The 26,185-nt window shown below is 42.5% G+C and overlaps 1 protein-coding gene and 1 pseudogene across 1 annotated transcript; both read left to right on the top strand.

Annotated features, from left to right (window-relative positions):
• The first annotated feature begins 3,409 nt into the window (after window positions 1-3,409).
• LOC133158728 (uncharacterized) lies at window positions 3,410-8,004 on the top strand. The gene is made up of 2 exons (XM_061286118.1): window positions 3,410-3,697; window positions 7,200-8,004. Exons 1-2 carry the CDS (start codon window positions 3,636-3,638, stop codon window positions 7,759-7,761), a joined length of 624 nt encoding a protein of 207 aa, XP_061142102.1. The 5' UTR covers window positions 3,410-3,635; the 3' UTR covers window positions 7,762-8,004.
• A 2,164-nt stretch (window positions 8,005-10,168) lies between these two features.
• LOC133158427 (DNA (cytosine-5)-methyltransferase 3C-like) lies at window positions 10,169-15,019 on the top strand (annotated as a pseudogene).
• The last annotated feature ends 11,166 nt before the right edge of the window (window positions 15,020-26,185 follow it).

The following is a 26,185-nucleotide window of genomic DNA, read 5'->3' as shown; positions in this document are numbered from 1 at the left end:
CGTACGACGTATATATCACGGGTCATTATGACGAGTTTGGTGGAGTTTTTACTGCTTCTTCCAACTCCTACCGCGCTGACTGTAACCTGACACTCTCTGGCTGCGTCTTGCCTCTTTTTTTTATTGTCGGACTCGGTGGGCTCGGTCAAAATCAGCACCGAGTCCGAGTCCGGCAAAAATGACCAAGTCCGACCGAGTCTGAACCGAGTCCACAGCCCTGGTCAGCACCACTAAGAACATCATCACCCGAGCCAACCAACGACCCTGGATGACTGACGAGGTTCGTCATACGCTGCGAGCACGGAACACAGCCCTCAAGTCTGGTGACAAGGAGGCACTGAGGACAGCGAGAGCCAACTTGAACCGTGCCATCAGGTTAGCAAAGCGAAGCCACAGTCGAAAAATTCAGGATTTTTTCCACGACGCCAATAACACCAGGAGCATGTGGCAAGGCATACGGGCGATTACTGACTACAACTTACCCCCCCCCCCCCCTGGTGGGTGAGGTTGATGCTGACTTCCTGAATGGTCTAAACAACTTCTTTGGGCGGTTTGAGGCACTGAACGGCACTCCGGCAGTTAAATCTGTTCCCCATCAGGAGGAGGAGGCACTCTGCCTTGATTCAGCCGACGTGTTGAAGACTCTGAGAAGAGTCAACCCACGTAAGGCCCCAGGCCCTGATAGCATACCTGGGCGGGTATTAAGGGAATCTGCAGGTCAGCTGGCTGGTGTCATCACAGACATTTTTAACATCTCGCTGGGCCAAGCCACGGTGCCTGTATGCTTCAAGGGTGCCTCCATCATTCCCGTGCCAAAGAAACCTCAAATCACCTCATTCAATCTACAGACCTGTGGCACTGACTCCCATCATGATGAAGTGCTTCGAAAGGCTGGTCAAAGACCACATCGTCTCCAGACTCCCCCCGACATTCGACCCATTCCAGTTTGCCTACCGGAAGAACCGCTCTACTGAGGATACCATGTCCTCCGTTCTTCACCTGAGCTTGGCTCACCTGGAGGAGAGGAACACCCACGTGCGGTTGCTGTTCCTGGACTTCAGTTCACCGTGTAACACTATCATTCCACAGCATCTAGTGGGAAAACTGGAACGCCTGGGCTTCAGTACCCCCCTTCGGAACTTGCTGCTAGACTTCCTCACCCTGCTTGCTTGTTATGAAGACAAATTTAGTTGTTGCATGCGCGCCCGCGCCTGCCTGCCTGCATGCGTGCACGTACAAGACCCACAATGCCCTGCGCGCAGCCAAGATGGAAGAACCCGGGAGCAGCGAGAGAACAATTATTTTGCCTCTAGATCTCGGGGGGAAACGGAGCGTAAGTTATGATCAATGCGGCCACGTTGAGTTGCACTTAGGCTAATGTTTACATTATGTACAAATGTCAAGGACGATTATGTCACCCAGCTTATATCATTGATGTGTTGTGGGGTCGTCACTAATTATTTGTGTTTAGATAAATGTCTGAGCTATAATGGTGTAATTATTGATTAAAACTTGAAAGTATCTGTTTATTGTATTCGTTTGTATGTCTAATAAAGACAAAGCCATCACAAAACTGTTGTAATTATTTAGATTTTGATCTAAATTAGCCTTGAATAAAGACTAAGCAGTCACATGAATTAACAGAAAAAATGGACAGCCGGACTCGTGGTCAAGAGGCCGGACTCGGACTCGGTGCAAAAATCCGACCAAGTCCACAGCCCTGGATAGGACAAGAGAAACTCTCCCAACAGGACGGAGACAACACAGGAACAGAAGCCGGTTCCTATAGTTGAGCCACAGGAAAACCAGGCAAAACCAGTCACACAGGAGTTAAGACGTTACCCTTCTAGAGCAGGGATCTCAAACACCAGTCCTCGAGGGCCGCATTCCTACATGTTTTCCAAGTTTCCCTTGTTAAACACACTTGATTCAAATGATCAGTTCATCCTCACGTTCTGCAGGAGCCTGATAATTGAATCAGGTGTGTTTAACGAGGGAAACTTTGAAAACATGTAGAAATGCGGCCCCCGAGGACTGGAGTTTGAGAACCCTGTTCTAGAGTTCAGACTACTTTTGTGATCGTGTAACTGAGGCATGTTGACAGTAGATTACTGCTACCGATTGGTGTCTAATGTACCTTTCTCATTTAGCGAAGCTGTAACGTCACCTTATTTGACAGAATGGTCTCGTGCCATGAGTGGAGAAATGGAATCACGTAATGACAACAACACATTTACCTTGACTACATTGCCAGAGGGTAAGAAAGCAGTGGGGGGTAGATGGGTTTAAGCTCTTAAAACCAATGCAGATGGGTCCAGCAAATTTAAGGCACGTTATGTAGCCAAAGGATACAGTCAAAAGCAGGGTGTAGATTATTATGAGACTTTTTCACTCACCGCCAATCTGACAAGTGTACGAGTGTTAATGCAAAAAGCGGCACAAGAAAACCTGATTTTACATCAGATGGATGTCAAAACCGCTTACCTTCATGCGCCAAATTGATTTTGCGATTTATATGGCACAAGCAGAAGGTTATGAAGTCACATCTGACAAAGGTGAAATGTTGGTGTGTAAGCTGGGAAAATCACTATGGCTTAAAACAATAGGTACAAACTGGAACAAAATGTTACCGTTTTTTTCCGTGTATAGTGCGCCCCCATGTATAGTGGGCACCCTAAGAATGGCATGCTGATGCTGGAAAAAAGCTTGTACCCATGTATAATACGCACCCAATTTTTATGAATATTTTCTAATTTTTTTTTAAATTTTTTTTTTTTTTTTCAAGTCCCAATGATCGTCACACACGCAGGGAGGCAATGGGTCCCATTTTTATAGTCTTTGGTATGGTCTTAACTAGGCTGGATGTAATTTTTTTTGTTGGCGTTGATTTCTCCGACTGCCCCTAAACGCACCACCGCGCTCCGTGCGCGCATGGGCTGCGGACGTGAAAAAGGCGGATCTGTATGGGAGAGACGTTGAAGAGGAATAAAAATACCCTTGGAAACCAAAACTTGCCCCTCGTCGTGACTCGGAGCCGCAACAAATGTTTCGGATTTGTGTAGGGTACATTGTGACAGACAGCAAACTAGCAGGTGATCGAGCGAGCGTCTGATACAAGAGCATTGCAGTCGTATGGAGCGTGTTTGAAATGAACAGCAGAGACAAAAGGAACAAGGCAAAGTGTTGTGAAATAAAATATTACCTGTAATACGTATTTTGTTATTTGCTGATTGAAACTGCTAATCAAACTGTGAATTGAAACTAATAGGAAGAAAACATATCTCGCTCTTAATATAGCTGACGTGTCTTGCGCATACGTTCTGCGCATCTGTAATGGCGGCCTCCGTATGACGTCCGGTCCGCGATGGAGATTAAAAACTGTAGTATTGCTGTTGTTATGTTATCGCGAGAACTGCAAATGACTAGAGAGCGAGCAAGGAACTAGCAGCTAACAAGAAACGGACATGTGGAAATAAAGGAGTTGAAGTTAAACAAAGACTGTTTTATTGAGGAACACAACATTTTGGCGACGAGGAAACGGTTTATCACGAACCCAGATGCAAGAAAGGACGACTAGGATTCTACGTCCATACTGAGAAAAAAAAAAGTGAGAAGACACCTGTATCGTGTTGGCCATGTCGAACGGCGATGGTGCCGGAGCCGGAGCCGCGCTGGGACAAGCTGCACCTGAACCCAGGTACGCACAACTGAACGCGCCTGCTGCGTTGAACCTTGGGGCGTCTGATTTATTCACAGAATATAGCCTGTGGAAGGACTCCTACAGTTTTTTCGAAGTTGCCAGTGGAACTATTAATGCACCAGACTTAGTGAGGAGGGCCACATTACTGCATTGCATTGGAGCACCTACGCAAAGAAATTTTGCCAATCTACCTGGAAGCGAAAGTACGTATGCACAGACTGTTGCTGCTCTAGACTCGTATTTCACACCACGAAGAAATGTAGTCCTGGAGAGACACAAGTTTAGACAGAGGGCTCAGTGTACTGATGAGTCAGTAGATGCTTTTGTGAATGCGTTGAGAGAATTGGCGAAATCATGTGACTTTGGTGCACTGGAGGACGATATGATAAGAGATCAGATAGTGGAAAAATGTGCGGTGAGGAAGCTGCGTGACAAACTGCTTCAGGAAGATGGACTGAGTTTAGATAGAGCATTGTCAACTGCGAGAGCTTTTGAAGCAGCGCAGGCAGAATCTAAACTTTTCACGGAGAGTGCTTATCACAAAGCTGGAGACGACCGCATTCGCTTCACCGAGAGGAGTGTGCGTGTGGATCCCAGACGGACCGGAGATGCGAAGCAAGGAAGGAGAGGCAGCCAAGGGCAAGCCAACAGCACCACCCAGTGTTACAGATGTGAAATGGACACTCACACAGCAGACGACTGTGGAGCTAAGACAGCAACGTGTCTTTTCTGTAAGAAAACGGGACATTATGCTCGCATGTGTCTCAAGAAGAAAAAGAAAGCACAGGGAGAAAGTAACAGTGACAAATATAAAGACAGAAGTAAGGAAAAAGATAAATCAAAGACTGGTAAACCAGTGAGAGCAGTAGTGCAGGAACTTTCTGATTCAGACTCAGATGAGTTTATCCATGCTGTAGATCCTGAAGGCACAGAAAGAGTCAATGTAAATGGACAATGGCTGAAAATGGTCATAGATACAGGAAGTGGAAGAAACTTCATAGGAGAGGACCTGTTCCAAAGAACATTATCCACTTCAACAAAACTTAAACCGACTAAAAAGAGATTTTATGCACATGCACAAACTACTCCACTTAAATGTGTAGGTTACTTTGAGGGAGTATTGAGATGGAAAAACAATGAAGTCAAAGATAACATATGTGATAGAAGGAAATGTAGAAGCAGTGTTAGGCAGAAAAACAAGCTTTGAGTTAGAAATACTTAACACAGGAGAAACGGTGAACAAAGTATCACAAGAAGAGAGATTTGACAAACTTGTCAGCGAGTTCCAACAAGTTTTCAAAGGACTTGGTCAGATTAAAGGATACAGCCACAAGGTAACAGTCGATGAAAAAGTACCACCTATAGCACAGAGACTAAGGAGAGTCCCTTACCACATGATAGAAGCTGTAAACCAGGAGCTAGACAAGATGCTAGAACAAGATATTATAGAGGAAGTGAATGAAGGATCTGAATGGGTTTCTAACATTCTAATCATTCCCAAGAAAGAAACGCCAGAAGTAAGATTATGTGAAGACCTCAGGGAAGTGAATAAAGCAGTGATTAGGGAAAGACACCCAGTACCAACAGTAGATAGCATCTTGCAAGCAGTGCAGGGAGCAAAAGTGTTCGCTAAACTGGATGCCAGGAAAGGGTTTTGGAAATGTGATCTAGCTCCAGAATCCAGACCCTTGACAACATTTATCACACATAGAGGGTGCTACCGTTTCAAGAAAGTTCCCTTTGGACTATCAAGTGCACCTGAAGCCTATCAGAAGGCTATGGACTCTATGTTATGTGGAATGCCTGGCACAGTTTGCTACATGGATGATGTAGTGGTTTTTGGAGAGAATGATGAGCAACTGGAACAGAGACTAAGACAAGTCTTTCAGAGATTCAAGAACAGAGGTTTAACCCTGAACAGAGACAAGTGTGCTTTTGGACTACAACAAATAGAGATACTTGGACATGTGATCTCTTCCGAAGGAATCAAACCAGACCCAAAAAAGGTTGAGGCTGTCTGCAAAGCGCCTAGACCTGAGAACATTCAACTGCTTCGTTCATTTCTAGGTACTTGTGGATTTCTGATGAAGTTCATACCAAATTATGCAAATTTATCAGAACCACTAAGGAGACTCACTAGAAAAGGACAAGCATGGAAGTGGACAAAAGAAACAGAAAGAGCATTCCAAGCAATGAAAGATGCTTTGGTGAGTGAGACATGCTTGGCCTACTTTAAACTAGAGGCACCAACTGTTGTGATCAGTGATGCAAGTCCAGTTGGACTTGGTGCTGTTTTGATGCAGACACAATCGGGTGGACAGAACAAGCCAATAGCCTATGCAAGCCGTTCACTGACCCCAACAGAACGTCGTTATTCACGGATAGAACGGGAGGCTTTAGGATGTGTATGGGCAGTGGAACATTTTAGACCTTACCTATGGGGGGCCAAGTTTACTTTACAAACAGATCATAAACCTCTCATTTACATGTTCAACCCTGAGAAAGCAACACTGTCACCACCGCGAATACAGAGACTTGGTTTAAGACTACTACCATATGACTACAAAATAGAACACATAGTTGGAAAGACCAATGTTGCAGATTCACTATCGAGACTTCCATTACAAGAGACAAGAGACTGCTGTGAGTATGTAGAAACATACGTGGACAGAGTGTTGTCAGTAACCCTGAATGAAATACAAGCCATAAGTATTGATGACATAAAACAGAAAATGACAGAGGATGACACAATGGAGAAACTAAAGTTAATACTGGAGACAGGAAAATGGCCAAACCCAATTCCAGAGGAATTGCAGCCCTATAACAGATGTGCTGGAGACTTGAGCAGGTATGATGGACTTGTGCTGAGAGGACACAGGATAGTGCTGCCGAGAGCAATGGTGAAACAAGCACTGAGGATCGGACACGAGACTCACCAAGGGGTGGTCCGTACAAAACAATATCTAAGGAGCAAATTCTATTGGCCCAACATGGACCTTGATGTTGAGAGACTGATTAGAAACTGCTCCGCCTGTGTTCTTAACCAGCCATTACATGAAGATCAACCTCTTCAACCATTAGAGCTACCACCTAGACCATGGACCAAGATAGGTATTGATTTGATAGGTCCTATCCAGAACTAGTACATCCTAACCATGATAGACTACTATACTTCATTTCCAGAGGCTGTCATCATTTCTGACATTTCATCAGACACTGTAGTTGCAGAAGTAAAGAAGGTGTTTGCTAGATTTGGTTACCCTTTAGAGGCAGTCACTGATAATGGCAGGCAGTTTGTAGGAAACTGTTTTGAAGACTTCCTTAAATCCTGTGGAATCAAGCACATTAGAGCATCACCTTATTATCCAAAGAGCAATGGGAAAATTGAGAGATTTCATAGATACCTAAAGAAAGCCTTAAGAGCAACTAAATGTGAAGGAAAGGTGTGGAAAAAGGAGCTTTCACAAATTTTAATGGCATATCGCTCTACACCACATAGAGCATCAGGAGAGACGCCAGCCATGCTTATGTTTGGACGAGACATCCGCACCAAGTGTCCAACTCTGGAGAAGGCGAGTGAAGTACCAAAAGGAAAGGAGAAAACTGTTGATATCAGAAGCCATCACATGGAGTACAAAACTAAAATGAAACAGTATGCTGACCAGCACAACAGAGCAAAGGAGCACAACTTTAAAGTTAGTGATGTTGTTTACATTGCTAGTATGGAGAACGGAAAGCTGGATTCTACTTTTAAAGATGTCAGATATGTTCTTTTGAGAAACACAGCCGACAATTCTTTTGAGCTGGTCAATACAGAGGATGGATCAAAAGTGATCAGGAATGTCAAACATCTACGACATACGCCCATTATAATGGACTTTGATGTTCCTGAGCATCCATTGGTTCATGCTCAAATCAACAGTGACTCTGTGGATGTGCCGATTGCTAATACCGACCATGCAACCGAGAGACCACCTGAACCGGACCCAGCTGTATCTGATATCATCACTACCAGGAAGGGCCGAGTGATAAGAAAGCCCATCCGATACAGAGAGACTTGAAAAGAGAGACTATAAGTTTGTTTGTTGTTATATGTGAGACAACTTGTATTGATGTAAAAAGAAAAAAAATGTTTTTGTATTCTAAACAAAGGAGGAATATGTAGTATCGCTGTTGTTATGTTATCGCGAGAACTGCAAATGACTAGAGAGCGAGCAAGGAACTAACAGCTAACAAGAAACGGACATGTGGAAATAAAGGAGTTGAAGTTAAACAAAGACTGTTTTATTGAGGAACACAACAAAAACAAACAATATTTGACAATAACACACCATCAAGGATTGCACCATCGCATCAAACGATGTGTCGTCAATTATGGATTTTTTTGACTAAGTGTGTTGGGCAGGATGGCTGAATGCGATGCACGATTGACAACAAACAAGAAAAAAGGTGAGTTTTATTTCGGGCGAGATTTGTCATGTCTCGTCCCCAGTTTTGCTATGTGTCTAGGTTGCCATAGTTTCTGTTCGCGTCGCCGCTCTCTTCCTGTGTCACCTCAATCGATGTAACGTGTTTTGTATTTAAGTCCTGTCTGCCCCTCGCTCACCGTTGGATCATTGCGTGTGTTACTGTCATTCTGTTCCTGTCTTTGGTAATGTCACCCTGTCTTTTTGTTCCACGACTTTGTCGGTCAGTTCTGTTGTTGGTTTTGTTGTACCATGACTTTCTTTAAAAAAAAAAAAAAAATTAAAAAAAAAAAAAAATTTAACATTTTTTTTTGTACCCATGTATAATACGCACCCCAGATTTTAGGACAATAAATTAGTTAAATTTTGCGCACTATACACGGAAAAAAACGGTACATGATTTCTTGTGTGACAATCTGTTTATTCAGAATCCAGCTGATCATTGTGTGTACACTAAAGAAACAGAAAATCAAAAAGTGGTCATTGTGATATGGGTCGATGACTTGATTATTGTTGCCAGTGATGACAATCAAAGTCAAAGTCAGCTTTATTGTCAATCTCTCCACATGTCACAACACACAAAGAGACCGAAATTACGTTTTTCTCTATCCCACGGTGACGAGACACATAACACGATAGACATACATGTACGCGACACAATATAAAAACAAGAAGGCAAAAATTCTAACAATCAATAGGAAGAGTGATGAATAAATAATAAATAAACAGATAACACAATAAATAACGGAGCCAGCAAGCATAGCGCAAAAGTAAAAAACATCACAAACAAAAAGGCACAAACAATAAATAAGAGTAATAACAAATAATAAATAATAAGAGCCAGTGTGCAGTCAGACAGTCCAGACAGTAAAAGTACAGGACGCTACGCAGAACGGGGGAGCGAGTTCAGGATCCTAACAGCCTGGAGTATGAAGCTGTTTGAGAGTCTGGAGGTGCGGGAGCGCAGGCTTCTGTACCTCTTCCCAGAGGGCAGAAGCTCGAACAAAGAGTGAGCGGGGTGACTCGCATCACTCACAATCGTGGTCGCCTTGCGGGTGAGATGGGAGGTGTAAATGTCCTTCAAGGAGGGGAGCGAAGCACCAGCAATCTTACCAGCAGTGTTCACTATGCGCTGCAGGGCCTTCAAGTTGTAGTCAGTGCAGCCGCCACCCCAAACAGCAATACAGCTGGAGAGGACGCTCTCAATGGTGCCGCGGTAAAATGCAGTCATGACGGCCGGAGGAGCGCTCGCTCACCTAAGTTTCCGCAGGAAGTACAGGCGGCGCTGGGCTTTCTTTGCCAGTGATGCGGTGTTGGTGGACCAGGAGAGATCCTCACTGATGTGCACCCCCAGGAACTTGGCGCTGCTCACTCGCTCCACCACAGCACCGTCGATGGTCAGCGGCAGGTGTTGGGTGTGACCCTTCCGGAAGTCCACAACAATCTCCTTGGTCTTGTCGACGTTCAGCAGGAGGTTGTTGTCCCTGCACCACGTGGTCAGAAGGTCAACCTCCAGCCTGTATTGAGTCTCGTCTCCCTTGGTGATGAGACCCACCAGAGTCGTGTCGTCAGCAAACTTCACGATACGGTTGTCGCTGTAGGTTGCAGAACAGTCATGCGTCAGGAGGGTGAAGAGCAGCGGACTGAGCACGCAGCCTTGGGGGGCCCCCGTGCTCAGCGTAATGCTGGCGGAGATTTTGTCGCCAACACGTACTACCTGTGGCCTCTGACAGAGGAAGTCCAGTAGCCAGTTGCAGAGGCAGGTACTGAGGCCCAGCGCGTCAAGTTTGCTGATGAGGCGTTGTGGCACAATGGTGTTGAAGGCAGAACTGAAGTCCACAAACAGCAATCTCACATACGAGTCCCTCCTCTCCAGGTGGGTGAGGGCCGAGTGGAGGGCAGAGCAGATGGCATCCTCCGAAGACCGCTTGGCTCGGTACGCAAACTGGAAGGGGTCAATGTGATGAAGAATGTAAAAGAAATGCTCACAGCTAAATTCAGAATGAAAGACTTGGGTGAACTGAACATCTTTCTGGGTATTGATTTTCATCAAACTGATCACTGTATAACAATGTCACAGAAAAGATATGTTGACAAAATACTTGACAGATTTGATATGCAAGATTGTAAGCCATGAGCAACACCATGTGAACCTAAGCTTAACTATTCTGAAAATGAGTGAGCTGAAGAAATATAGAGGCTGTTGGCAGCTTAATCTATTTATCAACATGTACCAGACCAGATCTAAGCTTTGTAGTGGGCAAACCTTCACAATACCTTTCCAAACCAACTATAGAACAATGGGCTACAATAAAACATGTACTGAGGGCACAAAGGAAAAGATGTGTTACAAAAAGAGTGATGGTGAACCACTTGGGTTGGAAGCATTCAGAAATGCAAACTGGGCTGAACATGATACTGACAGACGTGGCACGTCAGGTTATTGTGTTAGCTTGAGCAAATTTGGTCCCTTAATTTCATGGAAAACCAAAAGACAAGCAACAGTAGCTCTTTCAACGTGTGAAGCTGAATACATGGCCTTGGCTTCAACTGTACAAGAATGTCTGTATTTAGTACAACTGTTAGATGGTGTTGATGGGTATCATTACAAGCAGCCAAAGGTTTATGAAGAGAATCAAGGAGCCATAGCCTTAGCTAAAAATCCTGTACAAAGACAACAATGTAAACATGTTGACAGAAAGTACCACCTTGTAAGATCAACTGTTAACGATGGCAGAATATATGGTGGTTGATCTCATGATAAAACCTCCAACAAAGTCCAAGTTGATGAATTTTGTGGCATTTATGTTTGGAGAGTAGAAATTTGTTTATGGAATGTGTTTCTATCATATGATGAATTTGGTGGTATTTAAAGATTAAAGATAAAAGTCCCAATGATCGTCACACACACACCTGGGTGTGGTGAAATTTGTCCTCTGCATTTAACCCAGTGCTTCTCAATTATTTTCTGTTACGCCCCCCCCTAGCAAGAAGAAAACTATTCGCGCCCCCCCCTCCCCACCGTGACTATCCTAACTTGTCTTGTAAGTCGTAAAATGTTGCACTGTCGCAAACGTGACAGAAGTAACAATGAGAGCGCCACTGCCCCCTGCTGTAGTAAACGCGCAATTACATTTTATTCTAGTACTGCCAAAAAAAAAGCCTGTTCCCCAGGGTCACACGCGCCCCCCCAGGAATAGCACCGCGCCCCCCAAGGGGGGCGCGCCCCACTATTTGAGAAGCACTGATTTAACCCATCCTCGTGTGATTTTAATCCATCCCTTGGGGGAGAGGGGAGCAGTGAGCAGCAGCGGTGCCGCGCTCGGGAATCAGTTGGTGATCTAACCCCCCAATTCCAACCCTTAATGCTGAGTGCCAAGCAGGGAGGCAATGGGTCCCGTTTTTACAGTCTTTGGTATGACCCGGCCGGGGTTTGAACCCACAACCTTCCAGTCTCAGGCCTGACACTCTTCCACTAGGCCACTAAGCTGTTTATGAATGATTATGATAGTGTAAACATAAAATGTTTACATGTTTATGAAATGTGTATGCATTACCTTGAGAAAAATCATTGTATTTCTAGTTTGCATGTATTTACCAATATACTAAGAGCAAGTGGGGGTGTTAGTAGTATATGTGCTCTGTATATTGAGAGTTTTATTTTGAAGGATGCTACACAGGAAGTACTGCTTTTACTATTTCTGTTTGACAAATGTTCTTAATAAAATCCAGGTGTTACCAATGTGTTAATTGGGCACTGGCAAACCAAAGTGAGTAGTCGTTTTCTCTGTCTCCACAGTATGACTCATTTTATTTAAATAACTCTGCTAACACTGACTACCAGCCGCCTGTGAAAAGAAAACATGCTTTTAAGAGTTGAGCAAGCTCCTGCAACTACACTTACACAAAAGACACTTTAATTGAGAGGCTTCGAGACAAAGGCACAAAAATCGAAGATTGTTGCTTGGCTTGCGGGTCGCCTGATGTGGTTGTTGCAGCACCCATTCTTTGAAGGTGGTCATTGTTTCAAATGCAAGAAATACTTCACAGAAACACTCCATCGCTACGATGAAGATGGCTACCAGTCGTACTGCACCGTGTGCTGTGGCGGGTCAGAGGTCATGTTTCTGTAAGGAGTGCGTGGAGATCCTAGTGGGAGAGGTAACCTTTTGTGATCTGAAAGATATTGATCCGTGGAGCTGCTACATTTGCCAGCCAACACAGTGCGAGGCAAAGCTCAAACTCAGGCCAGACTGGAGCGTCAAGGTCCAAGACTTCTCTGCCAACAACAGCGTCATGGAGTTTGAGCCTCATACAGATTACCCGGCCATCGCTGCAGATAGACACAAGCCCTTGAAGGTTCTGTTGCTCTGTGACGGTATTGCAACAGGATACCTGGGGCTCAAGGACCTTGGCATCAAGATGGAACGCTACATTGCGTAAGAGATTTGTGAGGATTCCATCGCGGTGGGTATGATCAAGCACGCTGGCAAGATTGAATACGTCAGCGACGTCTGCACCATCATAAGGAAACACTTCGCTGAATGGGGCCCTTTTGTTCTGCTGATTGGAGGAAGTCCTTGCAACGACCTCTTCATGGTCAATCCCCTACGGAAAGGCTTTTTTGATGGCACCGGAAGGCTCTTCCTTGAATTCTACCACATTTTGACGCTGCTGAAGTTGGAGGGTGACGACCGGCCTTTCTTCTGGCTCTTTGAAAATATGGTGTTCATGTCGAGCAGAGACAATACGGACATCTGCAGATTCCTGAAGTGCAATCCTGTTTGTGACTGTCAATCCTGTGTGACTGTCAGCCCCGCACATCGAGCTCGCTATAGCTCGCTAAGTGTCTCCCAGTCTTTTTTGGTGACGATTGGGCTGAGTTCTTCAGAGTCAGTTATGTAAGTACTAGCTGTCATTGTGTCATTAAAAATACAACAATTGTAACAGGCCTAAATTCACTTGGTCTTGTGCAACTCATATACAGTAATAAGAAGCTGTTTTTGTCTTTGATTTACTTTTCATTAACTTTGGTCATTTGACTTTTATGTGTATATACCTGATCTAACATTTATATTCAACAATAGGACAATATTTGGAAAAAATACATATTGAAGTGTGACATGAAAGATACAGTTCATCTGCATAAAGCAGAGCCCCGTGCAGTGTTTTTGGAAGTTAATATTCATTTTCAAATATCTGTAAAAAACAAAACAAAAAAAAAAACACCAGGGCAACAACAGAGGGGTCACAAGTTGAAGTGGGGCCCAGAGGAATAGGCTGCTTTTTATTTTTTTTCAGTCTCCAGATCTTGTGGAGTCACAGGTACCAGTTGCCATCATGACTGTTGTCCCAGAAGGTGAACCACTCGATCTGTTGGGCCCTCACCCTGCAACTGTGACACACTGCATAATACTTGAAGGTACCGTGGCAATGGATACCGCTGGCGGTCTCTCTGATGCGTTTTGCCTCACATTTGGGCTTATGTATGCCCTTCATCTGGACTATCCCAAAAAGATGCGCAACACCTTTGAGTTTGTGCAGAGGGTGATGCTAAACTTGGGAGTTGGAAATCTGAGACCAAAAATTCAAACCTTGAAAAATGCACTTCAGGACAAAATGTTAGTGTTCTTGTTCAGATGTTTCAAACAGGCTTAGTTGTATCATGCAGGCATTGTGGTACCCTGTTCAAAAAAGAGGCCTGCTATAATTATACTGCACTTTAATTTAAACAGTTTTGCTAATTTCTGAATACTGATTGTTTTTTTGTTTTTTAATGCATTTTAACACCCCTTTTCTTATTAGGGGATGTTTTTGATGTTTTTAGTTGTTTTTTTTGTTTAGTTTAGTTATGTTTATCTCGTTCTACTGTGTTGACTCAGAATTTTTCATATTTCATTTTTTTGCTGCTTTGTCAGTTAAGGTTGGGATAGTATTAATAAAGGATCTGCTTCCTTATAAATCTTCAGTTGTCTTTACTGTGTTTTTTCAAGCCAATCGGTTTCCTAGAATTTTATAAGAAGGTAGAACTTAGTGCAGTCACATCAACTTGGTAATCTCAGAAGTGAAAACTTGAATTATAAAAGAAATCAATAGTAGAAACATTCCTTTAAACACTACTGGTATGTTAGTTTACTGCACTGGTAATTGTAGAGTTGCTTACACTTAGTTATAAGTATAGAATAATAGAAATGTTCAATTAAATGCTACTGTTTTGGTGGTTCACAGTACTGCAAATTAGAGAGTTACCAACACTTTATTACAAGTATGCAGTACTAGACACATTCCATTAAACAGCACCGATATGATAGTTTACTGTACTGGAAATTAGAAAGTTACAAACACATGATTACAAGTAAATAGTACTACAAACTTTCTAGTAAACACTTTTCATAAGTAAGTTAAGAGCACTTGATAAGTATTCAGAAATGGAAACATTTAACTTAATGTTACAACAATAAGTTAACTCTAGAGATTCTTGAGTTATCAACACTTGAAAAACATTTACTAAATTAGCTTGAGTGTTTCAAGGCAATCGGTTTCCTAGATCTGTTCAAGTAAAGCCCACTTATAATTTTTTTTCAGTGTACTTCTGGGGAAACCTTCCAGGAAAGAATAGGTCGGTGGACGCATCCTTGGATCAAAAAGTGAATCTTCAGGATTGTTTGGAAGTTGGCTTCCCCAAACACTACACGGATGTGAACAATATGGGCCACTTGCAGCGCCAGAGGGTCCTGTGGCATTCCTGGATCATCGCCGTCATTCGCCACCTGATAGCGCCACTCAAGGAGTAATTCGAATGTGAATCACACCAGCCAAGTCCGTAAGGCCACAGATGCATGAATACTGTTTCTGGACTAAAAAACGCAGCCGAATAAAAGCCACGCCAGACAAAATTAGGGGAAAGTATGGTTTTGTTTATATATTAGCAGCACGGGACAATAAGCTCAAGGTGTTTTAATGTTTAATTTCCATACATATGCACAAATCATACAAAATCATCAAGGTCATGGAAAATTCCTTGGTAAGCTGCACTGGACTAGAAAATGCAGGGTTCAAAGCTTGTGCAAAAAGTAGCGGCTTTTAGTACAGAAAATACAGTACTTCCATGCACGAGCGCAAGAGTTCTTGGCGGAAAACCAAATGCTTGCCACTGTATGTTGGTGTCCTCCCACATATCAACAATGGGTTTTTATCTTTCAATATGTGCCTTGCAATTGGCTGCCCACTGGTCCAGTGAGCCTGCCCCTTGTAACCCTACAAAAGAAAAAAGATAAATGGATGTAGAAACTGGATTCGGTTGAAGTTGAAAAATTGTGCAAAATGTAAATAAAATCAAAATACAATGATTTGAAAATCATTTAACCTATATTCAGTTGGATACACTACAAAGATAACATATTTAATCCTGAAACTCAAACTTTATTTCATTTTTCAAATAATAATTAACTTAGAATTTCATGGCTGCAACACATGCAGTAGAAGTTGGGAAAGGCCATGTTTACCACTTCGTTATACCACCTTTCCTTTTAATAACACTCAAACGTTTTGGAAGCGAGGAGACTAATTCTCTGAGCTTCTCATGTGGAATTATTTCCCATTCTTGCTTGATGAACCGCTTCAGTTGTTCAACAGTCCGGGGTCTTCCCTGTCGTATCTGGACTGCAAGCGGGCCAGGGGAGAACCTGGACTCTTTTACTTCGAAGCCACGCTGTTGTAACACGTGCAGATTGCGGCTTGGCATTATCTGGCTGAAATAAGCAGCGGCATTCATGAAGAAAGAAGTCGCATATGTTGCTCCAAAATCTGTATGTACTTTTCAGCATTTATGTTGCCTTCCAAGAAATGTAAGTCACCTATGCCATGGGAACTAATGCACCCCCACACCATCACAGATGTTGGCTTTTGAACTTTGCGTTGATAACAGTCCGGATGGTCCGCGTCCTCTTTGGTCCAGAGCACACAACGTCCAGTGTTTCCAAAAACAATTTGAAAAGTGGACTCATCAGACCACAAAACACTTATTCATTGTTCAGTCCATTTTACATTAGCTCGGGCTCAGAGAACCTGGCGGCCTTTCTGGATGTTGTTCATAACCGCCTTTTGCTTTCCATGGTAGAGCTCAGCCAGCTCAGTGGCCTAGTGGTAGAGTGTCCGCCCTGAGGCTGGAAGGTTGTGGGTTCAAACCCCGGCCGGGTCATACCAAAGACTATAAAAATGGGACCCATTGCCTCCCTGCTTGGCACTCAGCATTAAGGGTTGGAATTGGGGGGTTAGATCACCAACTGATTCCCGAGCGCGGCACCGCTGCTGCTCACTGCTCCCCTCTCCCCCAGGGGATGGATTAAAATCACACGGGGATGGGTTAAATGCAGAGGACAAATTTCACCACACCCAGGTGTGTGTGTGACGATCATTGGGACTTTAATCTTTAATCTTTAGAGTTTTAACCCGCACTTACTGATGTAGAGATGAACTGCATTTATTAACAGTGGTTTTCTTAAGTTTTCCTGAGCCCATTTGGTAATATCCTTTACGCACTCATGTCGGTTTTTAAGGCAGTGCCGTCTGAGGGATCGAAGGGCACGGTCATTCAGTCTTGGTTTCCGGCCGTGGCGCTTATGTGCTTTTCAAATCATTGTATTTTGGGTTTATTTACATTTTACACAATTTCCCGACTTCAACCGAATCCGGTTTGTACAAACGAGGAGCTGAGAACGGGCCTGATGTAACATTAACAGGTATTCAAATAACTATAACATAAATACTACGTTTATCAAACCATCTGTGTCACTCCAAATCATTGAATCCATCGATCAAATTCGTCGTCCTTTATGTAAACTACGCTGCGTGTGCGGCGTGCCGCTTACATCGGACTTGGCGTCAGTTGCAGTTCAAATTATTCCACAGGCCCATATAACAATATATAAACTATATATCAAACAATAATATATTTCACAAAACAAGAGCTCATCTTATGTAATTTAACATATAAGTCGCTCCTGAGTATAAGACTGGACACAGAGAGCTTTTTTAAAGTTTTAATAACATACCTTAACATTTCTTTCCAAACACTGCCTGTGACGCAGCAGTAATACCGCAGCAACACGGAAGTAACACAGCACTAATAGGGTTTGATTAAATATAACATACCGGTAAAAGTCACTGAGACGCGGCGGTAACACAGCAGCAACACGGTAGCACAGCACTAACAGGGCTGATTAAAAAAGCATACAAGCAAAAAAAAGAGCTTCGTCTTCATCTTCCTCCTGTGCATTGAAACCATCGAAGTCTTCCGATTGGAATAGCGTTAGTTATCCTTTGCCACACACTTTCTCAGTATCTCTTTCTTCGTCGGTTTTATGCATTTCTTCTAGCATTAAACTAGCGAGCGACACGTAGAGCTCCAGAGTAGACGCGACCGTGAAATAAAGAAAAGGGTGACTCAACACAATGTCATCAACATCGACTGCCTTTAGCTTAAAAGCGGCATCATATGCTCTTCTTTTGTCCCCCATAATGAGAGTTTGTGTATAAAAGCTTCCTTTCAGTAATGTCTGTCTTGATCTCGTTCTGTCTCTTCTTTGTGTGAATATACGGCACTATTTGCCTGGCGGATGGACATGCGATCAACACACCACTTTTCTCCCCAGTGACAGTGTCCATATATCCTCCGCCCAGCAAAGCGGTGCCGCACAACAGCAGTCCACAGCCATTTTACGAGTGTATAAAAGTGATCAAGTCATCACAAAAATCACGGAAAAACTCCTATATAAGCCGCACCGGACTATAAGCCGCAGGGTTCAAAATTTGAGAAAAAAGTCCCGGCTTATTGTCCGAAATTTACGGTACGTTATCCCACTACTATCTTTCATTCAGCTGGAAAGAATAAATCACTTTTTTTGCCCCCAAAAATCACCAACTTGGTTTGATTTATCATGTTTTGTGTTTTCACTATTTAAAATGTGAATTTGAACACATTTAAATCAAATCCATTTTATTCTTGTAGGTAATTTTTTTTATGTTTATTATGTATTGAATCAGTAAAACATTTGATGTCTTGACGGTTTATTGTGGTGTCCGAAAAAAAACAAGCGAGTTGACTTCGTTTCCTACTTCCGGATTTTATTCAGATTGCTGTTGTCATGCTGTCGGGTTTTGTAGATTGTTTTGTTTTGTCCTGCCCCTCGCGTTATCACTTCCTGTTTTATTTTGTACAGATCACGGGTCCTTCCTCTGCACGGCCGTCCACTTGACCTCCCTGCTTTGCCCGTGAGACTTTGCCTTTATTTTTCCCTCAGTTTGAGGCGCTTTTTGTTTGCTGTTCTCAGCCCTTTTTTCCCTCGTGTTGAGGAGCTTTTGTTTATGCCCTTTTTCCCTCATGTTGAGGCGCTTTTGTTTTTGCGCTTTTTCCCTCATCGTGAGGAGTCTTTTGTTCTTGGAGCTGTTGGCAACGAAGGAAATAAACTCCTTGATTTTTTTTAAACTCTGCATTCGAGTCCTCTCCCTGCCCTGAGCCTGACAGCTGTGATTATTTACGGCAATGGGTCCCATTTTATTAGTCTTTGGTATGACCTGGCTGGGTTTTGAACTCATAACCTTCCAGTTTCAGGGTGGACACTACCACTAGGCCACAGAGCTGGAGCTTTTGTGTTGTGTTTAGTTTCTATAAACTTTTAGCTTTTTTTTTTTTTAAACTATTTTAGCAGATGCACTGATTGTTTGGCATTTTTAATTTTGTTGTACATGTGACAATAAAGATCTATTTATCCATCTGTGTAACTAATAAAGTTGTGACGCTATGCCCAAACGGCTTTTTTTTTACTCCACCACGCATTAAAGCGGGTGGAGAAGCCAAGCTGCCTTCGTTACAGCAAACCTGAAGACAGAGGTAAGTGGTTTCTCAGGTATCTCCCCTCCAACTTCAAATTTGTGATGTGCCTAGTTTGTTTATTTATTTTATACAAATACAAGCAACATTCCAAGTTGCTTTGGCCGCTTTCGGTCATCCGTTTTGCAATTTGTCCGAGTGAAGGCAAAGTGCTTCGCCTTATCGCTAAATGCTGCAGTGGGACATGCGTTCGCCAGATTGACAAGAACTTTGCACATTTTTTGAAATTTTCTTCACAGGCTTGGAATGAAATGGAAATGTGTATACAAATAAAAGATCCGAAAAATTCGTAATTTTTATTGTTTGGCACTTTCTCTTTCAGCATGAACAGAAAAGTAATCAAAATGTGGTGGACGCGGCGCGACATTCGACCTGTGAAATGGATGGGCATTATGAAAACGTAACTGTTGCCCTCTGTGATGGTAAGACCCCTTTTAAGATGACTCTTTTCAGTCATCTGGCTAGCAGAGTCACAGAGGTCAACAGTTACGTTTTCGCCCATTTCATGGCGGAGGCAATAAATCCCAACATGCTGCTATGTCAAAAGAGCAGCAGAATATACGTGGGGCGAAGGTGCAGTGCAGCGATGCCTTGAGGGCTGAGGCACTCCACCTCATTTTCCCCCCGTCGTTGCCAATGCCCCTCAGCGAGGTTATCAGAAACCCTCCTGAGGGGCTGGTAAACGTTCAGGGACAGGTTGAAAGTGTAAGTTTAATTTACACGCACGTGCATGTTAAATATCTATTTAGAACTACTAAAAATACAAAAAATTGTTTTCTTGCATTAAACATTGCAGGATAACGCAATGGTATGTCTTTGTTCCAAATTAGAAACAGCCAAGCAGAATAGTGTCTGTGCGCGGGGCTCGGTTGGTGCCAGTAAGCATCGTGTTCCTAAAACAAGTAACCCAGTTAAACAAGTCGCTTTACTGTTATTGCACTTCACGCATGCATACTGAATTAATATTTGGTTTTAAACTATTGCAGAACGAAGCGGTCGTAAGAGTGGCCGTGTGGAGGGAGGCGACCTTGACCCCGATCAAGGTTGGGGCCTTCTACACGTTCTCGCTCCTTAGTGCCGTGACAAATGATTTCGGCCTGTCCCTCAATACGACCCAGTATTCAAAGATATCGGTGAGTAAAGAAAAGGCTGTAAAACGGAAAAGGAATATCATCAGTTTACTAGGTTGTTTTGAATGAACGCGTAGAATACTACAAATGCCGGCTTTCCATACAATCTCGTTCAAATTTTACAACTTTACAACAAAGGCTGTTGAATTGTGACCAGCATGTCTACAAACAACCCCCCTGGTGGGGACAAAACGGTACAGATAATGGAAGGATTTTATGAATTAGTAATTGCATGTGATGTGACTGTGATGAATTGACCTTTAACTTTATGGAATTATTTGTGACTTTTGAGTTATATAATTGTTCTCAGTTTTCACCTGAGTATACCTAATTGGGTTTTTATTCCCTAGGGCTACAATACAACTGTAAGCTTGGTGGCTATTGGGCTAATGATGGAGGAGGAGGAGGAGGTCAAGTTGGTGGATGGGGAGGGGGTCGAAACCACAATTGCCTTGAGTGTATGGACCAAGACTTTCGTTGAGCCACCAAAATTACCAGAAGATGGACTCCAATTGAAACTCATTTATTCGGAGGGTGAAGTGGTGGAAATTTGCAAATAAATTTTATTTTGCCAATGCTGTTCATTTGCCTACATTGTTTTCGGTCACAGTTAGGGGTTGGATAGGGTGCAGGTGGGCTTTTCATTGGGAAGAGTTTAAATTTTCTGATCATTCACCCCATTCAAACTTTCACACGTTCCAAAAATTCATGTCACGCTTGCTACCATTAAATGTCATTTAGCGTTTTTTGTGTAATTAGCAAATTTGTCGCTTAAAATCCCCCATTCATTCTTAATGGCAATGTCAACCCGAGCCAGTTTCCTGTAGTGGGTTCGATTCCCACATTGGGTGTCATAAATGATTTTACTCTTTATTCTTCCCGCTTATCATTTTCAACGCTTATCATTTGTAGCTTTTGTCATTCACATTCAACATTCATTACATTAAGCAATTTCCACCAATTTGCTTACGCATTCAACAAACACATTCATTACATTAACCAAGTTCAACCACCTTGAAGGAAGGAACCTGATTAGCTCAGTCGGTCGGGAGCACAAGCGTTTCAGCACACGAGCCGTGTATCAAAACCCGCGTGGGTTCTTCATGACACAAATTCATGTCATTTATTTCTGCCGCTTATCATTTGTAACATTTTCCCATTTTTCACAATAATTTATTTCCCTTTTTATTCTTTCCGCTTAGCATTTGTGACTTTTTTGTAACATTTGTAACATTTTCACATTTCACAATAATGTATTTCCCTTTTTATTCTTCCCGCTTATCATTTGTAACTTTTTTGAAACATTTCATTTTTAACGCTTAGCATTTGTAACTTTTTTGTAACATGTATTTGTAACATTTTCCCATGCCTGCCAGCCTGTGTGCGTGCACGTACAAGACCCACAATGCCCCGCGCGCAGCCAAGCTGGAAGAACCAGCCGCGGTTCTCCCCTGCCGCGGGAACGCGCATGCCTTATTTGGAAAGCGAAAAACCAATCTCGTACGGCGTCAGCACTGTTGTTTTCAATAAAAACATGAACTCACGTTTGCTTCAGTCAATTTCAATTTTTATAAAGGATTATTCTCATTTGATGTCTTTAAATTCATCCGCGTTCTGCGATTGAAGAGGGGTGCATTAAAAGACCAGTCGTACAGACGGAACACTCATTCACTTCACCAAAACGCAGCAATATAATTACGTGAGCTCTTTGCATAAACCTCGATGCAAAGAAACTCCTTTTTGGGTACAGGCTACAAGGAGTATATAGTACAAAGGAGACTTTATACTTGATTGTACGTCTGTTTGTTTCAACTTAGAAACAGCCAAGCAGAATGGTGTCGGTACGGGGGGATCGGTTGGTGCCATTGAGCATCGTAGACATAAAACAAGTAAGCAACCTGTCGATTTACTGTTATTGCACTTCACGCATGCATACTGAAGTAATATTTGGTTTTAGACTATTGCAGAACGAAGCCGTCGTAAGAGTGGCCGTGTGGAGGGAGGCGAACTTGACCCCGATCAAGGTTGGGGCATTCTACGCCTTCACTCACCTTAATGCCGTGACCAATGAATTCGCCCTGTCTCAACATGACCCAATATTCAAAGATATCGGTGAGTAAAGAAAAGGCTGTAAAACGGAAAAGGAATGTCATCAGTTTAGGTTGTTTTGAATGAACGAGTATAATACTACAAATGCCGGCTTTCCATACAATCTCGTTCAAATTTTACACCTTTATGTGAAAGGCTGTTGAATTGTGACCAGCGTGCCTGCAAACCACCCCCCCTGGTGGAGACAACGGTACAAATAATGGAATGATTTTATGGACACCCTGTGTCCATAATTTCACACTTCCCACTTACCAAAAATTCCAAACTTTCAAATTTGAAATTCAACGAAATACTCCAAAATTTGGTTTTTCTACATTTTTCAACCGATTCAACCCATTGCACCTTTTATTCACCTCATCCTTACCATATTCACCCCCTTCACCCGCACTTCCACAATTCAACCCTTGACCCCCACTTCCAGTGTGGCAGCCATCTTGGATTGACCCTGAAGTGCCCCCAATAACCCAGAATGAACCGCAAGTGCCCCAAATCAAACCGGAAGTGACCTTAGGTAAACAGGAAATGACCACAGGTAAACCGGAAGTGACCCCGAATCGAACCGGAAGTGACCTCACGGAATCCGGAGGTTACACAAATCAACCGGAAGTGACCCAAATAAACCGGAAGTGACCTTATTTCAACAAGTGCCCTAATTCAAACCAGAAGTGACCTATATTTAACATTTGCGCTAACTTTTACAATTTTCGTCCGATTCAACCCGTTTCAACTTTTGAACTCCAAAGTGAACCTCTTGAACCTGTAGTTTTCGTTTTGTTCAATTTAAAAAAATTTGGGTGCAATGTTTTTCAAAATGTAGAAAAAATTTCGCTTTTCTACATTTTTTGACAAATTCAACCAATTCCAACTTTATTCATTTTGTTCACCTCATGCCTACCATACCCACCCCATTCATCCCCATTTCCACTATCCTTACACAATTTAACCCTTGACCCCCACTTCCAGTGTGGCGCCCATCTTGGATTGACCCTGAAGTGCCCCCAATGAACCCAGAATGAACCGGAAGGCGACCACGATTGTGAGTGATGTGAGTCACCCCCCTCACTCTTTGTTTGATCTTCCGCCCTCTGGGAAGAGGTATAGCAACCTGCTCTCCCACACCCCAGACTCAACAACAGCTTCATACTCCAGGCTGTTGGGATCCTGAACTCGCTTCTTTTTTCTGCGTAGCGTCCGGTACTTTTGTTCTGTGCTTACTGTCTGCTGTATGCACACTGGCTCCGTTTTGCTCCTCTTATTTATTGTGTATCTGTTTATTTATTGTGTGAAGGCGAAGGCCTTCACACATATGTTATTCTACTCCATTTACTTTATTATTATTATTGTGTGAAGGCGAAGGCCTTCACACATATGTTATTCTACTCCATTTACTTTATTATTGTGTGAAGGCGAAGGCCTTCACACATATGTTATTCTACACCATTCTCTATTATTGTGTGAAGGCGAAGGCCTTCACACATATGTTATTCTACACCATTCTCTATTATTATTGTGTGAAGGCGAAGGCCTTCACACATATGTTATTCTACACCATTCTCTATTATTATTGTGTGAAGGCGAAGGCCTTCACACATATGTTATTCTACACCATTCTCTATTATTATTATTATTATTATTCTCTTTTATTCTCCACACTTTTTTGTCCACTTTCATCTTCCACATAATTCATCCGATTCACTCCATTCCACTTTCCACGTATTCCAAATATTCACGCGATGAGCGCTTCCATTTTTCTCGTTCCGAAAATTTTCCGATTCCGCAAAATTCCCAAAATTCCGACAAATTTTTCCCCATCCATTCTTAATGGCACATTCGACATTTCACAAAATTTCGTTTTTCACCTCTAACTTCTACATTTTTCAACCGATTCAACCCATTCCAACTTTCAACTGTTCATCTTTTGCCTACCTATTCCACAACTTCCCACTTACCAAAAATTCCAAATTTTCAAATTTGAAATTCAACCAAAATTCTCTCAAATTCTGTTTTTCTACTCTAATTTCTACATTTTTCAACCGATTCAACCCATTCCAACTTTCAACTGTTCATCTTTTGCCTACCTATTCCACAACTTCCCACTTACCAAAAATTCCAAATTTTCAAATTTGAAATTCAACCAAAATTCTCCAAAATTCAGTTTTTCCACTCTAATTTCTACATTTTTCAACCGATTCAACCCATTCCAACTTTCAACTGTTCATCTTTTGCCTACCTATTCCACAACTTCCCACTTACCAAAAATTCCGAACTTTCACATTTGAAATTCAACCAAATTCTCCAAAATTTCGTTTTTCCACTCTAATTTCTACATTTTTCGACCGATTCAACCCATTCCACATTTATTCCCTTTACTCATCTTATGCTTACCACATTCACTCCCATTCACCCCCACTTCCACTATGCTCACACAATTCAACCCTTGACCCCCAATTCCAGTGTGGCGGCCATCTTGGATGACCCTGAAGTGCCACCAATGAACCCAGAATGAACCGGAAGTGCCCCAAATCAAACCGAAAGTGACCCCAAATAGACCGGAAGTGACCTCAGGTAAACCGGAAGTGACCCCAAATCAAACCGGAAGTGACCCCAAATGTACCGGAAGTGACCTTTTTAGACCGGAAATGACCCCTAATAAACCGGAAGTGACCTCAGACGAACCGGAAGTGACCCAAATTAAACCGGAAGTGACCCAAATAAACCGGAAGTGGCCCCAAATAGACCGGAAGTGACCCCAAATAGACCGGAAGTGGCCTCTGGTAAACCGGAAGTGACCCCAAATCAAACCGGAAGTGACCCCAAATGAACCGGAAGTGACCTTTTTAGACCGGAAATGACCCCAAATAAACCGGAAGTGACCTCAGCTTAACCGGAAGTGACCAGTTTTAAACCGGAAGTGACCCAAATAAACCGGAAGTGACCCAAACTAGACCGGAAGTGACCCAAATCAAACCGGAAGTGACCTTATTTCAACACTGAGTGGCCCAAATAGCTACATTTGCGCTAACTTTTTCGTTTTTTTTCTGATTTAACCCGTTTCAACATTTTTACCCCAAAAGTGAACCTCCTGAGGCCGTTTTTTTTTTTTGTTTCCAAATTTAGAAAGATTTTGGCGCAATTGCTTTTTTTTTTTTTCCCATTCATTCTCTATGGGGATTCAACATTTGCTCTAACTTCTACATTTTTTAACTGATTCAACTCGTTCCAACTTTCAACTGTACATCTTTTGCCTACCTATTCCACAACTTCCCACTTACCAAAAATTCCAAATTCGAAATTCAACCAAATTCTCCAAAATTTCGTTTTTCTACTCTAATTTCTACATTTTTCAACCGATTCAACCCATTCCAACTTTCAACTGTTCATCTTTTGCCTACCTATTCCACAACTTCCCACTTACCAAATATTCCAAACTTTCGATTTTGAAATTCACCACAAATTCTCCAAATATTCTACATTTCTCAAGTAATTCAACACGTTTCAACATCGTTCGGCAGCATTCCCCGAAAAAGTTATTCATACATTTCGCCTTCACACGCAATTTCTCCAGAAATTGCAAAATTCTAGTTATTATTATTCTTCTATTTTATTCTCCACACTTTTTTGACACGTTTCATCTTCCACATAATTCATCCGATTCACTCCATTCCACTTTTCACGTATTCCAAATATTCACGACATGAGCGCTTATATTTTTCTCGTTCCGAAAATTTTCCGATTCCGCAAAATTCCCAAAATTCCGACAAATTTTTCCCCATTCATTCTTAATGGCACATTCGACATTTCACATTTACGTCGTTCCAATTTGAAATTCACATCATTCAGCACATTCTAATCACATTCGGAAGGATTCTCGACATTCCCAAAATTCCCA

The sequence above is a fragment of the Syngnathus typhle genome, linkage group LG8 (genome assembly GCF_033458585.1).
Source record: "Syngnathus typhle isolate RoL2023-S1 ecotype Sweden linkage group LG8, RoL_Styp_1.0, whole genome shotgun sequence".
In the NCBI taxonomy this organism is placed as follows: domain Eukaryota; kingdom Metazoa; phylum Chordata; class Actinopteri; order Syngnathiformes; family Syngnathidae; genus Syngnathus; species Syngnathus typhle.
This window is presented reverse-complemented; position numbering and strand designations above follow the sequence as displayed.